Source organism: Haliotis asinina, chromosome 2, assembly GCF_037392515.1.
Source record: "Haliotis asinina isolate JCU_RB_2024 chromosome 2, JCU_Hal_asi_v2, whole genome shotgun sequence".
Classification (NCBI taxonomy): Eukaryota; Metazoa; Mollusca; class Gastropoda; order Lepetellida; family Haliotidae; genus Haliotis; species Haliotis asinina.
In genome coordinates this window covers 15,947,051-15,966,895 of record NC_090281.1, presented here as the reverse complement: position 1 = coordinate 15,966,895, position 19,845 = coordinate 15,947,051, and the positions used below count along the sequence as shown (strand labels likewise).

At 37.9% G+C, this 19,845-nt stretch overlaps 1 protein-coding gene across 2 annotated transcripts; it reads left to right on the top strand.

The window, feature by feature from the left end:
* The first annotated feature begins 827 nt into the window (after positions 1-827).
* Positions 828-18,324, top strand: LOC137273312 (uncharacterized). 2 transcript variants are annotated; one of them, XM_067805881.1, is made up of 6 exons: positions 828-903; positions 10,301-10,574; positions 11,116-11,257; positions 12,405-12,796; positions 13,575-13,716; positions 14,840-18,324. In XM_067805881.1, exons 2-6 carry the CDS (start codon positions 10,315-10,317, stop codon positions 14,876-14,878), a joined length of 975 nt encoding a protein of 324 aa, XP_067661982.1. In that variant the 5' UTR covers positions 828-903; positions 10,301-10,314; the 3' UTR covers positions 14,879-18,324. The 2 variants fall into 2 exon arrangements, with proteins under 2 accessions (XP_067661982.1, XP_067661983.1); XM_067805882.1 differs by lacking the exon at positions 828-903 and adding an exon at positions 8,760-8,831 and having other exon boundaries at positions 14,840-18,320.
* Positions 18,325-19,845: the final 1,521 nt, after the last annotated feature.

Sequence of the window (19,845 nt, the reverse complement as noted above, 5' to 3'; positions counted from 1 at the left end):
AACATGGACAAAGTACTGTGTGTACCAGTCCACCCAGCTGTGAATGGGTACCTTGTAAGGATGGGAAGGCCACATTAACTCAGTACCGCTATTGGCTTTCAAGTGTTGTATGATCCCCAGGGAGATTGATAATGGGAACCTAGGGCTGCTGCTATTGAAATTCTGTGATTAAGGGAAAAACAAAGCTCTTGTCAGAAGCCTTGCTGGAACTTGGCGCTATATATAGCGACCCTAATAACAATATGTAAAAAACATCAAGTAACGAACAGTCAGTGTGTTTCATAAAATACAACACTGTTATTTAAGAAAATCAAACTAAAAGAAAAATATTCAATATATAGATCTAATTCACAAAATGACGAAAAAAAAGGTTTTAAAGACGTTTGTTTCTCATAGCTGCATAGCTGTCAACGGAAGTTTTGACCTCTGACAATAGCAAAATCATCTTTATACTATTTGAAACACGAGAAGAATGTGTGAATGAACGGCCATAAGGAGTGTAGTCAAAGGGAGACAACTCATGTCTTGATAGGTACCTATAACAAATCTAATATATTCTGAACATGTATAAATCAAACCCATTACATTTCGGTTACATTTTATCTATTAAAAATCCAAACAAACCCAGACAAAACAAATGATAAGACAAGTCACGATAGTAACGGACAAGAGAGACCAACATCAACACTTCTCTGACATGATAACGAACGTGGAAACTGTCACATGTGCTCTGACACAGCGTTCACAGTTGGGTGATGTTGTTACAAGATCAGTTACATGTCGCAGTACGGAGTTCTGATAACCCGGCAATCCAATTACTTCCGGTTACTGTGGGGCGTGGTGATTCATTCACACTGCAGCAACTGAACACGGAAAACAACCACTGACTCCTTTCTGATTAAGGTATGTAGATGTAACCGTGAAGTCTCTGACATATGACATAAAACAGTCTTGTCTTTCCATTATATCATAACAGCCGCGAGAGTGTAGTCTCTGGAAGAAGGTTTTAATGAATACTGACTGTTCTTTCTTGTTTGGTTTCTGATGGGCTGAGTAAGAATGCCAGATTTCCGCTCGACTTCGCCAGTTTTCTTACACGGTCAATGACAGAGAGTCTAGACGGGGCAAAAACTCCACTATCACGAGAAAACGCGTGAACTCGCGCGACATCATTACAATTTCGTGATGCTTATTACTCCGCGTTCTCTCTGAGGACAGCTCGGAAACAGGAACAAGGAATATCCTATCATCGACGTTGTTGTACGTCGATGAGGCAGATCTTGTTAAAGTAGAAACTGTGTTGTAAGTATTGTGGATGTTATCTTTCCTTAAGGATGTGCTGGCATGATTAAATAATACAATGACTTGGTATACTGCAATATTGTGTTTTTTATTCACTGTATCTACGGTCTACTATAGTTTGTATTCATGTATGTCCTACGGATGTTTTCAAATGATATTGTTTGTAACATGGGTGTAATGTCAGTTTGTCAATATGTTGAGAGCAGTTTACTGTATGCCATACCACACACAGTTTATTTCATTAAGTATGCAATAAGCACTTACCATCTAAGTTACAGTATGCTATACACAACATATTGCCAAGAGTATGCTATATACAGTTTATTGCCTACATGCTATATGCAATATATCACCCAGAATATATAAACAGTTTGTTACATTAACATTTACTCAACATAATCTTATGCACTTCACAAAGTAACATATGTATCAACAATTTTAAGAAATGTTTGAAGATGTTGAATGTGTACAACATTGTTATATATTTTAGGATGAACTCTATTTAATAGGTTATTCAGTGATATTTTCAGTGTAAAGCATACTTATAATGCATAAGTGTTATGAGGCTGAACACTAACCATAAATGGTTATTCTTTGATACAAATGTTTAAGACATTTAAGAAATCACAAAACACAGTTGATGTGTTTGCCGTGTTCATACTGTATTTGTTTGTGTTATATGGGATGCTATTTATTATGTTTTGTTTGAAGATTTTATTTACACAACCTGCCTCGGTAATCATTCCTGCTTGCTCAGACCGTCTCCACATTCTCAGGAATGTGTAATGTCAAAAATACATAAGGGTTTTTATTCATTTGCACTCCCATGATAATGAGCGGGAGCTTTCTTTCCTTCAGTTGCAATGTGTCACTCTTAGTTTTTTTGGTGGTAGAGTAATGGCTGGTTCTGAAATGAATATATTTTACAACAACAAAAACTAAATAAATAAATAAATAAATAAATAAATAAATAAATAAATAAATAAATAAATAAATAAATAAATAAATAAATAAATAAATAAATATACTGAAGAGGAGTCTAGACACATTCTTGATGGTCTTCCATGGTGCATCTTCCATCACCGTGATACTTTGTATTAGGTAGAATATTTTGATATTATTGAAATTCTTGAAAGTCTAATGCAGTGCATCAAATGATGCTAGACATGAAGTAGGTTACACAGATTTCACTCTGGTCCCATTTTTAAAAATCTGGGACACATGCTTGCATGCATGCACATGCACGCACGCACGCACGCAAAAAATAGTCTTTACTTTCCCAGAGAGTAACAAGACTATAGGTCAAGCTGAGTCCTTAACAAAGTCACACTGACGTTGAAATCTTGTTCCCAGTATCAAAGAACGCTTTGACTGATGATGCAGGAATGTGTATGTAATCTGTGAGATAGTGTTATCAGCAGTGGTGTATACTGTATAAATCCCTGTATCTGTCTTATATCCCATGGCTAGTTGCCTTGGAAAACAGGGACATGAGTGGAGTCTTACATTGGCATGCAAGGTTATTATACACATTAACATGCACACATTTTGGTGGAAATACTTCGCTGCACCCTGGAGCCATGGAGTGACAATCACTGACATTCATTCATCTATCAATAAATTAGTAAAATGTAACAATAAGTCCATGTAACTAGATGGTATTATTTATTTGTAATTGTCATGTATAAATATTATTCAGCTAGACATTTCAACCATGAAGTTAACCTATAAATTTGAGAAAATAGTGTGAGCCCCTACTTGTGGCACAGTTTATTCTGAACTGTGACTTTCCCATGGGCTCATTCCAAATTTGTGATCATTGATTTTAAACCTAACCCTGACACTGTTTTGTGGTATTTAATATCATGAATCTTTGAGTTGAATTCAGCAATCTTTGACACTTAAATGTTATCACTTCCCAGTAGCACAGATCGATGCTCATGCTTTTGATCAATGGATTGGTTGGTCCAGACTTAAATATTTACAAACCTTCACCTATATAGCTGGAATACTGCTGAGTGCGACGTAAAACTGAACTCACTCACTCACTTATTTTACCTCACACATACATGTCATTTTTTGATTGGCTGACAGCTCTTCTGTTTGTATTATTTTTGGCATACCCCATGCAGGGAATGCTGAATTCATTTGGTATTTTGTGTTAGTAATTCTTTAACATGAATAACATTGAATCACGAATGACGTACAGAAGTTACCGATGTTTGGTGAATGCAGATTGATGGAAGGGAGATAACTGTAAATCTGTTTTTCTTGTCTGAAAATATGGCCATGGTTACAAAAAGATTTGTACCCTTCCTTCAAACAATTCAAAGTTAACATTGAGGTGCCCAGGGAACATAAACAGACATAGATGGTACATCTACCCTTGGAAATCAACAAATAAGTAAAAAAATGTCATGTTTCATAGATATAATTACAGCTCATTTGATTGGCCAAGGTACCTTGTATTCATGTATGAATTTTAGGCATTAAGTGCTATGTTAAAGAGCGATATTGACATTCTTCACTCTATGGGTCTATTCGACTCCCATGTTTTTTGTACCAGCAGAGATGGTGTAGCAACTCCTTCTTCTTTTGGAGAGATAGACATCTTAAAACATCCAGCACTTGCAAAAACGTACATGAAAGAAGAAATAAATTCATGTGAAGGGAGCAGCCATTTGCTGTGATATTTATCATGACTGTCAGCCAGGAAAGTCACATTATTTTCTTTCCTAGAATGAGAAGCATTTGTTTTGGAAAGTAAGGGAGTCATTATTTCTATAAAACTCACCTGAAATGGTTGAAACATATCAACAGGATGTCTCTAATGTGGTTAGAATAAAGAGACATAGATACTGAAATGTAAAAACTGCATATTAACTTAAGTCAGATTTCTTAGTTTTTGTTTCATAGGTCCGAGTGAGTGAGTGAGTTTAGTTTTATGCCGCACTCAGCAATATTCCAGCTATATGGCGGCGGTCTGTAAATAATCGAGTCTGGACCAGACAATCCAGTGATCAACAACATGAGCATCTATCTGCGTTACTGGGAACTGATGATGTGTCAGCCAAGTCACCCGATCCCGTTAGTCACCTTTTACGACAAGCATAGTCACCTTTTGTGACAAGCATGGGGAGTAGATGTTGTATTTTCATTGTGTTAAAATACAGTGTGTGAGTCGAGTAAAGTGTTATTAATATTATTGTGACAGCGGCATTAGCATTGTGACGTCAACTGTAAGCATAATGACGTCATATGTTAGGCATTATTACACTAGTGTCATATTGCCATCAAAATATTACATTGCAGTATCTTCCTCAGACAGGTAATAAAGTTTTGTTATTATCTGTATGGTTTAAGGTAAAAACATTCAGAGAGCTTCAGTCACAATTGATCTTTTCTTTCTTAATTCATTGACAAAAGAGCCTACTTGACATGCAATAAAATGTATGTAAAAGAGAATAGAATCACTATCCAACCAAATTTTGAAATTTCTGTGAATAGAACTATAACACTTATTTTCAGGGCCTTAGTTGTTGAAAGTAGTTCTGCATTTACAATCAGTCTCACTATTGAACACTTTAGTTCCAGTATATTGCAGTATGTATTGCAATACAAGTGCCTGAATCACAGTGTATTGTAATACAAGTGCCTGAATCACAGTGTACTGCAATACAAGTGCCTGAATCACAGTGTATTGCAATACAAGTGCCTGAATCACAGTGGGTTGTAATACAAGTGCCTGAATCACAGTGTACTGCAATATAAGTGCCTGAATCACAGTGTATTGCAATACAAGTGCCTGAATCACAGTGAGTTGTAATACAAGTGCCTGAATCACAGTGTACTGCAATACAAGTGCCTGAATCACAGTGTACTGTAATACAAGTGCCTGAATCACAGTGTACTGCAATACAAGTGCCTGAATCACAGTGGGTTGCAATACAAGTGCCTGAATCACAGGTGTATTGCAATACAAGTGCCTGAATCACAGTGTATTGCAATACAAGTGCCTGAATCACAGTGTATTGCAATACAAGTGCCTGAATTCACAGTGTATTGCAATACAAGTGCCTGAATCACAGTGTATTGCAATACAATTTATTTGCCAATGCTCAACCCTAGATGTGAGACTGTTAACCAATACTCAACCCTAGATGTGAGACTGTTAACCAATACTCAACCCTAGATGTAGGACTGTTAACCAATATTCAACCCTAGATGTGAGATTGTTAACCAATGCTCAACCCTAGATGTAAGACTGTTAACCAATGCTCAACCCTAGATGTAGGACTGTTAACCAATACTCAACCCTAGATGTGAGATTGTTAACCAATGCTCAACCCTAGATGTAAGACTGTTTGTATCTATGGAGTGGTGGGGTAGCCTAGTGGTAAAGTGTTTGCTGGCCACGATGAAGATCCAGGTTTGATTCCTCACATGGGTGCAATGTGTAAAGCTCATTTCTGGTGTCCCCTGCTGTGACATTGCTTGAATATTGCTAAAATCAACATAAAATCCATCTCAATCATTCTGATTTGCATCCAATATATTGTTTTCCTTCAGTATTATAATACAGTGAATTCTTTAGCAAATCATCAGAATTGATCTTATCAGTCCTGACTGTAGCCTCATAGTATAATAAAAGAAGGAAACTAAATTAACATGCTCAAATTTAGAATAATATTGCATGTCTGCATATGTAAATAATCTACAGGACTGTATATTTATTTGTATTTTCAAAGATGTACACTTTAAAATATGTTAACAGACCTTCCATCATAGAGAAATTATAGTAAGGGATTAGTGAATGAGTGAGTTCAGTTTTATGCTGCTATTAGCAATATTCCTGCAACACCTCATCAGCAGCACCAGAGATGTCCTTCACACATTTTACCCATGTAGGGCATTGAACCCAGTTCTTCAGTTTGAAGTACCAGGCTACCTCACTACCAGTGACAAAATACAGATGTTGTAAGGCTTATTGTAGAGGCTCTGTGTTGACACTGTAAGCAGCCGATCAGTTGGATCTGTGTCTTGTCAACGTGGATGTGTATACTTTATGGACAGGCACCAGCTGGCTCTGTCACAAACAGTGTGGCAAGCACATATAGAATAGATTTCAAGGGTATTCTGTCACAAATTGGAATCCTCCCTGCCTTGAGTATCAGAACAATTTGTATATTGTGAATCAGTTGTTATAAATACATGCATGTACAGGAATGTTTCAATTCATCAGTCCTGTTGAATAAAGTAACACTAGTAGCATAATTAACAGCCCACTGGCCATTTTATGGTTTTGTCAGAAACTGACTCTTGCCATTGATTTGACCAATGTCAACAGCCAATGTATGTCATAAGTGGTGAGTCTTGTGAAGATCCGAGTTAGAATAATTATTAAAATTATTGATCTTCAGTAACCCATGCTTGTCATAAGAATTGACTAACATGATCCAGTGGTCAGGCTGACTTGGTTGACACATCAGTGTTCATTCTGTTGCATGCTGGATTGTCTAGTTCAGACTCAGTTATTTACAGACCACCGCCATATAGCTGGAATACTGCTGAGTGTGGCGTAGATCTAAAGTCACTCCCATGCATGTTGTAAAAATTGACTAATGGGATTGGATGGTCAGGCTGACTTGGTTGACACATGTCATCGGTTCCCAATTGATGTTAATGCTGTTGATCACTGCATTGTCTGGTCCAGACTTGATTATTTACAAACTACTGCCTCTTAATTTTAATATTGCTGAGTGTGGTGCAAAACTAAATTCACTCACTCACATGTGGTGACTATGGGGATCAGTTGATTAAGGATGCAGGCAATACATGCCTATTGCGTAGATGTCAGTCACTGGATTGTCCAGATTTGGTTGACACTTGTCATTGTATTGGAACTGTGTAGTTTAATCCTCATGATGTTGATCACTGTATTGTCTGGTCCAGAATTGATTATTAACGTACCACTGCCACTTAGCTGGAATATTGCCAACTGAAGTGTTAAACAAGAACCAAATTAACAGAGTTTCATTGAGATATTGCTTGTGCCATGCCCTGGAAACAACAACACGCCAAGTGCAGCCCAGATTTGTATCTGCAGACAGGATTCAAGAAATAAAAGTCCATCTTTCTTGAAAACAGGAAGCTCTTCAACACACAACCCTTTTTTAGATGTCTAGCATGTCTATCCCTCTATGAAATGTTTTGAGGTTATTTTAGATACGCTGTCAAATAATTTCAAACCCCGTCTGAAGTGAAGATAACAGCCTATGAAGTAACGCTATGCAAGGTCAAACCAGTTAAAGTTGTACTTTTCGGACAAACACACCCTAAAAATGCGCAAATGCCAGGCAGAAAGATGCTTTATTTGAATGAGAAAATGACCTGACTTTTCTCTTTCTAGAAACCTGATCTCGGATAAACCTACACAACATTATCTTATGTGCTTTTGTTTCTTTTCTATCAAAGGTGTTTTTATTTTTTTTATTTGACTGTTTTACGTCGCACTGAGCAATTATTGCAACTATATTATGGTAGTAAATGATGGAGTGTGGACCAGTCAATCCAGTGATCAAACAACATGAGCATCAGTCGATTCTTATAATTGGCTTACATCATGTTTTGATGGTTATGTTGTAGTTATGATATTTAATGAGATAGTTGGATGACTTCCTTCAACCGAAAAAAGCAAGATAGAAATCAAAATTGAAATAAAAATATTTGGACTTTGAATCTTTCAGTCAACACACAATGGTGCCTCATTTCTTCCTCTTATGAAGTATAGTGTGATATAGAGCAGCATTGTCTGTACAACAAGAAACTGGTCTGAAAAAAATCCTGCAGTGTGAAAAAAGCTAGTGAGGAGTGCAGGCTAATCTTTGCATTAAGAACATCAGTTTGTGGTGATGAACACCTGACAGCCAGGCAAACAGCACTAGCTATGTGACCAGCCTGGCCAAACTGTGGCAGGGTGTTGTCATACCCTGATCTGAATTAATGAGGACACTTATCCACTACTGACCCGTGAAGGTCTAGGGTAGAACAGGCCTTCAGCAACCCATGCTTGTCATAAAAGGCGACTGTGCTTGTCATACGATGCGACTAACATGATCGGGTGCTTAGCCTTGCTGACTTGGTTGACACATGTCATTGGTTCCCAAATGCGCAGATTGATGCTCATGTTGTTCATCACTGGATTGTCTGGTCCAGACTCAATTACAGTCAAGTCTCATTAATCTGACTTCCACTATCCGACAATCGGCGTTTTTAACAAATTGCATAAACGTAACTTATTCTCATATATTTAGTCCGACATCCTCATTAATCCAACAGTTTGGAGTGCAACGGATGATGTCGGATTAACAAGACTTGACTGTATTTACAGACTCACAATATAGCTGGAATATTGCTGTGTGCAGCGTAAAACTAAACTCACTCACTCGCTTATCCAGTACTGATGCAAGTGTTTGGAACATGAACAGAACCATCATGGCTTCAGATAGACAACTTTGATACTTCAACAGGTCAGTGTAAGGGATTAGTTACCAGTGTTGGACATTCTGTGTCTGAGGGTTGACCGTTTTCAAAATGTCCCTCCACCCTGTCAAGTCTGTGGAGAAACCTAGTGGTTAAAGCGTTCACTCGTCACGCCGAAGGCACGGGTTCGATTTCCCACATGGGTGCAATATGTGAAGCCAGTTTTGTGGTGTCTGCACCATGACATTGCTGGAGTATTGTTAAACTTGGCGTCTGTGTGATGAGTGAAGGCTTTAACCGCTAGACTACTCGCCGCCCCTCTTTTAATATAATATATTTTGATAAAAATTTACAGAGGTGTGAACATTTCAGCTGTGAAAAATTGCAACATATGATATATTACATTTTGTCAGTAAAGTACAGATTCTACTGTTTTTTTGGCGGGGGCTGAGATCTCCCTTGGGGTGGAAACAACAGTCTTTTAATGTATGTTGCATTGGACCACTTTCTCTGCAACTGGCCATATCCATGTATGCCGCATTCAGTCACATGCTATTGTTGTTGTATAACAACACTATGTATACATACTTCTCAATACTAGTACTAGGTTGTTGTTATTTCCCTTGAAGATATATATACCGAAATGTCGCTCTGTACAACAAACAAGCCATTGTTATCCGTAAAGTTGTATTATTTATCGTGACTGGATTGTCTGGTCCACATCTGTTATTTACAGACTGCAGCTATTTAGATTAGGGATGAAGAGGTATACAGCGTTGACAGTAGAACTGCAGTAGTTTGCCTTTGGTTCGGTAATACACTCCAAAAAGTTCAATATTTTCAGTTTTTGTACAATCATTTTTATTAAGTCATAAAATAACAGTTTTTTCATTCAAACTAGCAAAGATTAACTGAAGACCTTCTACTGCAATACATTCTGTGTGCCATGGTGAGAGCGTACCATTTCAACCCCAGTGGTAAATAAACAAAACAAAATGAATGAGATCGCTACATTTCCTTGCTTCAGTCTATACTGCATATTTGCTTCCAAATTCCAGTAGACATGGTAGATATCCTCCATGCATTTTACATGATTACACAGGAGTCAATACCTAATGACAGAAAGAATTAGCTTGAATTATAGATCTGGATTCTGATCCACAAGGTGTCTGTGATGTTGTGACCTGTCTTAATTCTTTAGTTTATCATAGGCTTATGAATGTTGTTGTCATCCGCATAAGTGACCATCCTTCTCTTCAGCTATGTGGGGGGCGGTGAGGTAACCTAGTGGTTAAAGCGTTTGCTTGTCACGCCGAAGACCCGGGTTCGATTCCCCACATGGGTACAATGTGTGAAGCCCATTTTCTGGTGTTCCTCCTGTGATATTGCTGGAATATTGCTAAAAAGCGGAGTAAAACTAAACTCATTCACTCACACTCACTCACACTCATTCAGCTATGTGGCTTGTTTTGTAATACAACACTGAAGTTATTTCAGCAACTGTTCATGGTTTTAGGATCAACTGCAAGGATGAGCACAGAAGCTGAGTTTGTAGATGGGGCCACATTTGAGGAAGCCATGAAGTCCGTTCGGTGTGATGACACAGGCGACCTGTTTCTGGTTGTCGGGCACATACAGGGTGATCCAAACCGGTTGGAGCTGGTGGCAGTTGGCCAGGACACGTCGCAGCTGGCAGAATACCTTGAGGATGATCGGGTCATGTATGCCCTGGCTAGATACGAGACCAAGTTTGATATGTCCACCACAGTCAAGTTTGTCTACTTTCGTTGGTGAGTATACAACTCAGTTTAATTTCAAACATTCCATTAATATGGTCACATGGCCTTTTTCAGATGATTATTCAACCTTACTTCATTGTAAGATGCTCCACAACCTGCCCTCATTAGATATTTTATTGGTGTGACAACGTGGCCATCTAGTTGTCTCCCCCTCATTATAACACACGTTTTGGAAGTACATATTAGAACTGGTATTCAGAAACCCATGCTTTTCGTAAAAGGGGACTAACAAGATTGGGTGTTCAGGCTTGTTGACACTTGTCAGCTTATCATCTTATCCCATTTGTGTAGATTGATGCTCAAGGTGATAATCACTGGATTGTCTGGTCCAGACTTGTTTATTTACAGACAACCCCCATATAGCTGGAATATTGCTGAGTGAGGTGTTAAACAACCATCCAAGTCAGTCACCCAGCGACATCGAGGGAGGTGTTCATGTTATCAACCATGGCTACTGGAATTTACACCTACAATATTTTGGACAGTTGCATTAACAAGTTACAAAAGTTGCAACAAACAGTATATATTGTAGGATAGGTGACCAAGTTCCTGTGACAAAGAAGGGTCGTTTTGGTGTGGTGCACGGCAGCGTAGTAGAGCGGTTCAACCCCTACCACAGTATGGTGGAGACGAGCAGCCGGGAAGATATCGAGGACAGCAAGATTTTGCAGAAGGTAAAGCTTGAAACATCATATGTTTGGAGGTCACATTCAGCTGGCTCAGGACTCAAGGTCAAAGGCATATGTGTCTCAACTCCAACAATGTCAAAACATACTACTGTAAATGGGATGTGAATGCACATATTGATGACCAGACACTGACTATGGGTTGTGGGATCTGTATCTTTATTGACAGACACATATATTCAATACTTGAAACATTGTTCCTACCTTAGATCTGAGGTGTTAGTTGTCTGTTCCTCTGAGATGGTTGAATTGAAGTGAAGTAGTATTTTGTGTTTTAAAAGAACCAATCGACACAAGGGTCAAACAAGTCAAAGGGCACAATACAAGCTATGACACAATCTCTTGACACCCCTTATACCTGCAATGGACTAGGCAACATCTAAAAATCATAGACTAACATTTAAAAAGGATACTACTTGAATTAAAACTATAGACAATGACAGCTTCAAATAAACCTTAGATGACAAATAAACCTTACATGACTTCATACTTGCCACACTACTCATTCCATTTGTGTCTTCATTGCTACTGTGTACATCAGGATGACCATTGCATTGTGTCTTAAATAACAAATGTGTTAAACTAGCTGACGATTGCAATGTGTCTGCAAGCCAACTGTGTTAAACAAGGCAACCTTGGTGTTGTGTGGCAACTGTGACAGTCTTCTTGATGCATTTTTCAGGACATGATTTAAGAAATGTTAACCTACTTGCACTATGTGCAGCCAAAGATAAAGACCTAGTTGTACCATCCACTTTCCAGTTCCAACGTAGCTTTTCAAAACATCAGAGGTTTTGATGCTCATAAACACATTTCCGTGATGTGGTACCCATGAAATCATAGCAACATGGAGACTCAGCTGATCCCTAATGCAAGAGCTGTCATAGCCTAGATGTGTTTATGAATAGCAGTTTTGCGAGTTCAGAAGAAAAATGAACTGACACATTTACCCTTATAATGTTAGGTTTATTGTTGAAATAGTTCTGAAACATTGACTTGCACCTTGTTCAAGTTAGACTCATAGCTAGATTGCACTTTTTAATATTGGGTTGAACCAGTACAAGTAACAAGACACAAAATTGAGCCCTGTCTTCTAATGTGTAGTTCAGTCATATCATCCACTATTTTGTCCCAGCTTGAAGAGACATCAGGAACCAAGTCCAAGGTCATTGAGAGCACGGAGGGCCGACAGGAACGAGGGTTCACTGCCTCCCAACTTCCAAAACGAGGCCCCACCAACAAGTTTGGGGTGAATGCTGTACCAAAGGAAGGGTCTGCAGTGGAAGTCTCTGACTCTGTGTATGAGGACATTGCTGAGGTTCGCAATGACGAGCTACCAGTGAGGTGGATGGTGGCCCAGTACAGAGACTGCAGCCCTAAGGGACCAATAGACAGCTATGAGAAAGGGGAAGGAGGGCTTGATGAACTGAAGGCCTGTCTTGAGCCAGAAAATGCCATGTATGCGTTGTACAGGGTTTCTGATGTCGTCGATGATATCGTCACAGTCAAGTTTGTATTCATCACATGGTACGTGTGAGGATCAGAAGCTGTTACATCAACACCAAACATGTTTGATGATTTTTATGTGTTTTTTAAAGTGTTCATAAACATTTACAGTTTGCCATGATATAGCAAGTGCCAACTAGTGAAATTATTGTGAAACTACAGCTGTAGAGAACTAGGGTTAATTGATCCATGGGTATGTTATAAGTGTAGGGTATGTTATAAGTGTAGGGTGTGTCATAAGTGTAGGGTGTGTCATAAGTGTAGGGTGTGTTATAAGTGTAGGGTATGTCATAAGTGTAGGGTGTGTTATAAGTGTAGGGTATGTCATAAGTGTAGGGCGTGTCATAAGTGTAGGGTGTGTCATAAGTGTAGGGTATGTTATAAGTGTAGGGTATGTCATAAGTGTAGGGTGTGTTATAAATGTAGGGTATGTCATAAGTGTAGGGCGTGTCATAAGTGTAGGGTGTGTCATAAGTGTAGGGTGTGTTATAAGTGTAGGGTATGTTATAAGTGTAGGGTATGTCATAAGTGTAGGGTGTGTTATAAGTGTAGGGTATGTCATAAGTGTAGGGCGTGTCATAAGTGTAGGGTGTGTCATAAGTGTAGGGTGTGTTATAAGTGTAGGGTATGTCATAAGTGTAGGGTGTGTTATAAGTGTAATGTACTGTATGCTAACTTATTGTGGATGTTTTACACAAATACAGAACCTATCGTGTGACATATTTCTTTCTACAACAACATTCATATCTGTCTCAGTTTGTAGCTATTAGCGAAGCTGTGATGATCTGTTTGACTTCAGGGTTGGCACCAAGGTCAAGCCCATGGCAAGAGCAAAGATATCCACCCACAAGGGCACGGTGCAGCAGGTGTTCGGGCAGACCCATGTTGCCTTGTTTGCTACTGACTTATCAGATATCACAGAGAAAGTTATCATGGATAAGGTGAGAAAAGGAAGGCAGGTTGTGTTGTGGTAGAATGAGTTTAGTTTTATGCTGCTTTTAGCAGTATTCCAGCAATATCATGGTGGGGAACACACCAGGAACGGGGGGAGTGGTGGGGTAGCCTTGTGGTTCCGGTGTCCCTGGTAATATTGCTGGAATATTGCTATAAGTGGCACAAAACCATACTCACTCACTCCCTGGGAAATGGGCTTAACACATTGTACCCATGTGAGGAATCAAACCAGGGTCTTCGGTGCACTGAGTGAACGCTTTAATCACCAGACTGCCCTACCACCCCAGGTTTTGGCAGAAGTAGCACTGCTTCACTATCCTGTAGTAGGTCAAAGGGTATAACTTAATTTGTGGACAACATCATACCAGAGAGTGTCATCCTTGTCTTCCCATTACAGGTCAACCCCTGCTTGTGATAAAGTGATTCTAAAACCAATACGTTGGCTCCCTTTGACATCAGTTAGCTCCCTTTCAGTGAGCCTGTGTTCAATTTTGGCCTGTCCCAAATGCACTGATCCCTTTTTCCAAATGTACCAAATATACTGAGCATGTCTATATACAGTTTAAAAGATATGATAATAGAACACCAAAACAAAGTATGCCCTAGTTATTTCCCAAAAAGTCTGAATGATGAGAGAGGGTTGGGTTGAAGGGCATTGTGGTAGTCTAGTGGGTAAAGCATTCACTCATCACTCATAAAGACCCGGGTTCAATTCCCACATGGGTATAATGTTTGAAGCCACTGCTCGGTTGTTAAAAGCGGCTGTGAGAATGCAGAGTCTTCAAAGGGAGGTAATAAGATCATCGAGCCGAACTGTATATGCATTCAGGGTATAATGGAGATTTATTGTAACATATACCCTGGAGATTATTGAGGGTGTCTTATTTCTGGACATCATGTGTTTTTTGGACAAGGTTTACCTGTCCAATAACAAGGTGTGTTCTATCACACAAACATTGTAAACACTGTGATGATATCTCTTTCAGATAAAGATGCCTTTTATAACTTAATGTCATGTTCTACAGATGTTCATGTGATTAAGGATAAAACAGCAAATGTTTCAAGTGACCCAAACCCCAAATACAAGGATGTGTATGTGTTTGTTTGCAGGTAACATCAGCATCAGGGACGCGATCCCATGTGAAGTAGACTACACCATCAGCATCGCAACATCACACCTGCCCTCACTGCAGTGCTGCAGTCACAGCCCATGCTTGATGGTATCACACTTGATGGAGGAGCTCACTACCTTGTTCCCTGTGTTTTGTAATATCTTGTTACTACCTTGATCATACCAGTTTTCAGTTTGTTAGAGATGAAGGCAATTAATGAAGATAAAATGTATAGTTTCATCATGTATATAAAAAAAACTTTAATAACAGTGAAAAGTTGTTTGTCATAGTGTATTGCTGTATCTTCTTAATGTAATTTCCTTGATGACGCTAATGTTTTCTCTGATAGAGATAAAGGTTATTGATGCAGGCAGAAATAAAGAAAAAGAGTAAATACTAGAAATGTGACATACTTGTCGTAAAAGGCAACTAACTATGTGTTTGTTCAGGCTCATCGAACCATATGTTGTTGTATCCTATGTTTGTAGATAGATGCTCATGTTGTCAGTCACTGGACTGTCTGACACAGACAAATTTTTTTTTCCAAAGTTTTTTAAAAACGCTATATATAATCAAGCTAAAGAAACCAAACCAGCAGGATTGGTCTGGTAGCTTGGGCTTCCAGACTTAAAGTTTCATCATTACACAGTGATAGGATAGAACCCGCAGGTTATGGAAGTCAAATTACAACTTCACAGATTTACGATGTCCTTCACCTTCACATATCCAGTTTTGTTGTCTCACTTAAAAGAACCCCTCTTATTATGTCATAGGCCTGTAATATTGCATCCAACGAAATCATTTACCTCATAATGTCAGGATTCATGACAACTGCATTGCAGTTCAACTAGATTTGAAACTCTTGATGAAAAATATCTTGCTGAGGAGTTACATGTCTTCAGTATTTTCATGTTCTTCCAACTTCTAGAATGCCTATCAAAGACTTGATTACGTTTCATCTCTATTTTTCTGAAAGTTTACATGTTCGTCTTTATATGTACACAGTTAGACATGTAACTGTGTGAGAAGCCTCTTGAAAGGGAGAGCTACATATATGATCCCCTTCACATCACGAGGAGTTGTGAAGAAAACTTTATACATCATGTGCACCTGTTGTTGAAAAACAAATATATATTTGTATGTCGAAGAAATATTTTAGTTTTTAAAATCACTGTAAAGAAGATTTGATAACTGACTTTCAGTTTTGATTTGGGAACAATTTATGTTGTTTTGTGTGTGTCAGGGAAGTAGTATTCTATCTGATGAGTATTTCTACTTTCATTATAATGGATCAAAATCTGAATTTGTGTGTTTATTGTTCCTAATTATGAATAGCTTCGATGGCTTGCTTTTAAGAAAGAATTCTTGCCTCAGTTTCCTTGTTACTATATTTTCTGCATATGCATGATAGCACTTTAAGTACAGTATGTGTCACTGGTTGATCAAACTTGATCCAAACCCTTACAATAAGTATTTATTTATTAATAATTATGGTTTTACCATTTTTGTTGAATCTTGTATTATTATAGGCAGCAATGAACATTGTCTTGTGTCTTTTTCTATTAGAATAATCAAAACATACTTATTTAGTTATCCCCTGCAACGTGTTCCATACGTCTGTGCACATTTATCTTTTCCAAAGCAGAACTTTATATCTCACTTCATCACCACACTTTGCATATAGATAGCACTGCTGGTGTACTGGTGCCTTTTGGTTGTTTTGGAATTCAGACTAAAATATTTTTGGCATTTCCAGAGCAGAACTCTAAAACCAGTCACTATTCTTTCTCCACAATTGGCACATAGATAGATCTTCTGGTGTACTGGTGCCTTTTGGTAGTTTAGGTATTTTGAGTAAAATATTTTGGGTGTTTCAATGGCAACAATATTGACTTAGACTAATATTAGTAGTAGTGCTCTCTTCCGGAGCAGACCTCTAAACCTGTTCACTATTTCTTCAGCAACCTTTGCACATAGCTTGTTTGAGTGGTGTACTGGTGCCTTTTTGTAATTTTTGATTAAAATATTCTGATTAAAATATTTTGGTGTGTCCATGGCAACAAGTGAAATTGGTGGTTGTGCTCCTTTCACGAGCAGAACTTTTAAAACCTTTTGATGCTGTTCCTTCCTAAACACACCAAAACATTTGGCATCAGAACTTGTAGACTTATTCATGAAGGATATTTTGCCATTGCTGGTGATACTCATGACTCTGTCGTCTTGATGAATATGTTTTGCTCACTTCAGAACAATACATATGCCCAGTGATTTTGAGGGCTTTTGATAGGAAGCACTGGAAACAGAACCTATAGTTACACACTGACAATATAGTGTGGTTTCAATGAAAAGATCATGTGAACATACCAAACCTAACAAGTGAATCCTTTATAGGCAAGGTTATTGAAGGACAGAAGCTAACGTTCTTTCAGCTCTTTCAGTTGCATTGTGTCAGGTCTTATTCTTAATGTTGAAGTTTTGGACTGAACATATGCAGGTGGGATGAAAAATTTGGAGGTGGGTGTTTAATGCTTCAAGTTCAACTAGTCATACATTGTATGTACCAACTGCATAGCTGTGTGCACTCTATGCAGCCTTATAGTTTCATCAACCCTGTTTATCTATAAAGTTAGGTAGGAATAATGATGACTTCATTTTGCTGACTTGGCACAATGATCAGAACACCAACTAGTTATTGTATGTCATTCTTGGATAGTGGGTGTTTCGGTCAGGAGACCACCTGTAGTGTTAGTAATAACTTTGTAGACTAATGACTGTATGCTATGTTAACTTGGTTTTTGACTTGTTTTAGGATTTTTGTGTCAAAATTATGTTTGGATATATTTTGTTCTTCAGATAGTTATGTGAATATGGTATAATGCGAAAAGCACTTGTTTAAAAAGTATCAGTTAAATTGATTTCATGAACAATGGTTTTGTTGTGGATGTGGAAGAATGAATTACGAAATATTGATAATTATCAGTACCATTTTGGTTCTGACTTTTTGGAGACCATACTTTAATGACCATATTCTTTGAGTGAGTTGTGTGTGTTTTGGTGCGGAACATAAAAATGTACAGAGTGTTAGTATCAGTAAATATCTCCGTATGAATGCTTGTGGAATACATGTAGATGTGTGTTATTACCGGTAAATATCTCCGTATTGACCACTTATAGGATAGGTCAATGTTGTTATTACTGGTAAATACGTATCTCCTATCAATGCCAGTAGGATAGATCTGCTTAGTTTAGTTATTACGGTGTATTTGGATATATATTCAGTTTTATGAAAGTTATGATATTTTTATGTTTTCTTGTATGTTATACTGGATCAAGATTGCTTGAATATTGATTTGAATTTGTCATAATTGATATTAATGAATGTTTTATGCATTTCTGCTTATGATGCACTGCCTTCTGTGTTACCTGATATATGCTTGGTGTAACTAGCCACAATAAAATCAAATGCTCAACCGAAGAAACACCCCCATTGGTTTTTTTAAATTGTTTCAATTTTTTGACTCCCAGTTTATGATAAATGCAATAACCAACTTTGTCTGCGGTGAAAGTATGTTTCTACATGTTGATCAGCTTTATTATTTAGAAGGGATATTTTACCATGTTTCAGAAATATATCATATTTATTTAAGAATAATTCTGTGAGTACGTTTTAATTACGATCATGTTGTCTAGCATCTTTTTGTATTTACTGTAAAGTGATATTGGAGATATTGTTTTACTCCAAAATCTTTTCAAAATTTGTTTTACCCTTTTCCTATTGTCTCAAAAAATAAGCAAAGAGTTCACCTTGTTTGTAATGCCTGTAAGAAATCGTCCGTTATTCTATACTACTCAAAAGAAGTTAAGGAACTTGAGTCATCTGAGCTGCTGCACTTCCCTGAGTGAGTTGAATAACTTGGGTATACCAGAACCAGGTGATTCTGGGTTCGAATCCTGGCTCATGGCGATTATGGTTCTAGTTCAGTCAGCAGCGTGCCATGCTCATTGGTTTCACAGTTTGAGTAAACTCAGTATTATTGGTTTGAGTCTGGCAAACTGTAGTAGGAGGTTGTGTCAGCTAATTTTACCGATTGACCAATCTCAAAACAACTTACCAAATCACGAAGATGGACATTCACATATACCGTTTTCAACTTTACCTCGAAAAGGTTTGTACCTGAATGATTGTGAATGCTATTTTCTGTACACATGCTTCCGGCCGATGCACATGGAGCATGTTACAACACTGTCAGCAGAGTCGCTGAAAATAGTTTTTTCTCAATATTCAAGGATGTCATCTTGCGGAAATATTGACTAATGGTAACCATGTCATCAGAAAGCCCTAAGTGTATATACTGCTGGTCAAATGCCTGTGTTTTATGCTGATTTTGGTTTGTTGAGAGATCAGTGTCAGTGACTAGGAAATCTTGTACATGCCACCAAAGCATGTTTGATTCGACAGTCATCGGTCACTCAAAGGTTACCTGACATGACCTCCTACAAGGGTTTGTTAGTTTGTAGAGGAATATAACAAATAATCCTAAGTTTACTTAGACTGATGGGTATCACCAGAGTGGAAAGTGTCTGAGACCTCTATAATATTTCAGGCTCTCCTATGCCTGACACACTGTGATATGACTCGAATACTGTTCAAAGTGGCATTAAACCCGATTCACTCACTCACTCATGTCTTTTTATAAATCACGGTATCATTAGAATATGCAGTCGTATTTGATCAGTATGGTCATATGTTGTCTCAACAATCTGCCTTTTTGTAGCATGTGTTGTTTATTCTACCATGTTGATTAGCCTGATTTATTGCTACTGTGTATTCTTGCCTGTTGATATGTTGTTATTTTTTGTGAAAGTAATTTTGATGATGGACCAATATATACACAAAATATATTTTTCTTTTTTACTTAATCATATGAATATTATGCTTGTGCATAATTTGCTTTGACTTGCTTATTGAATACTATAGCTTAATGTATTCATTTTCCCTTTATA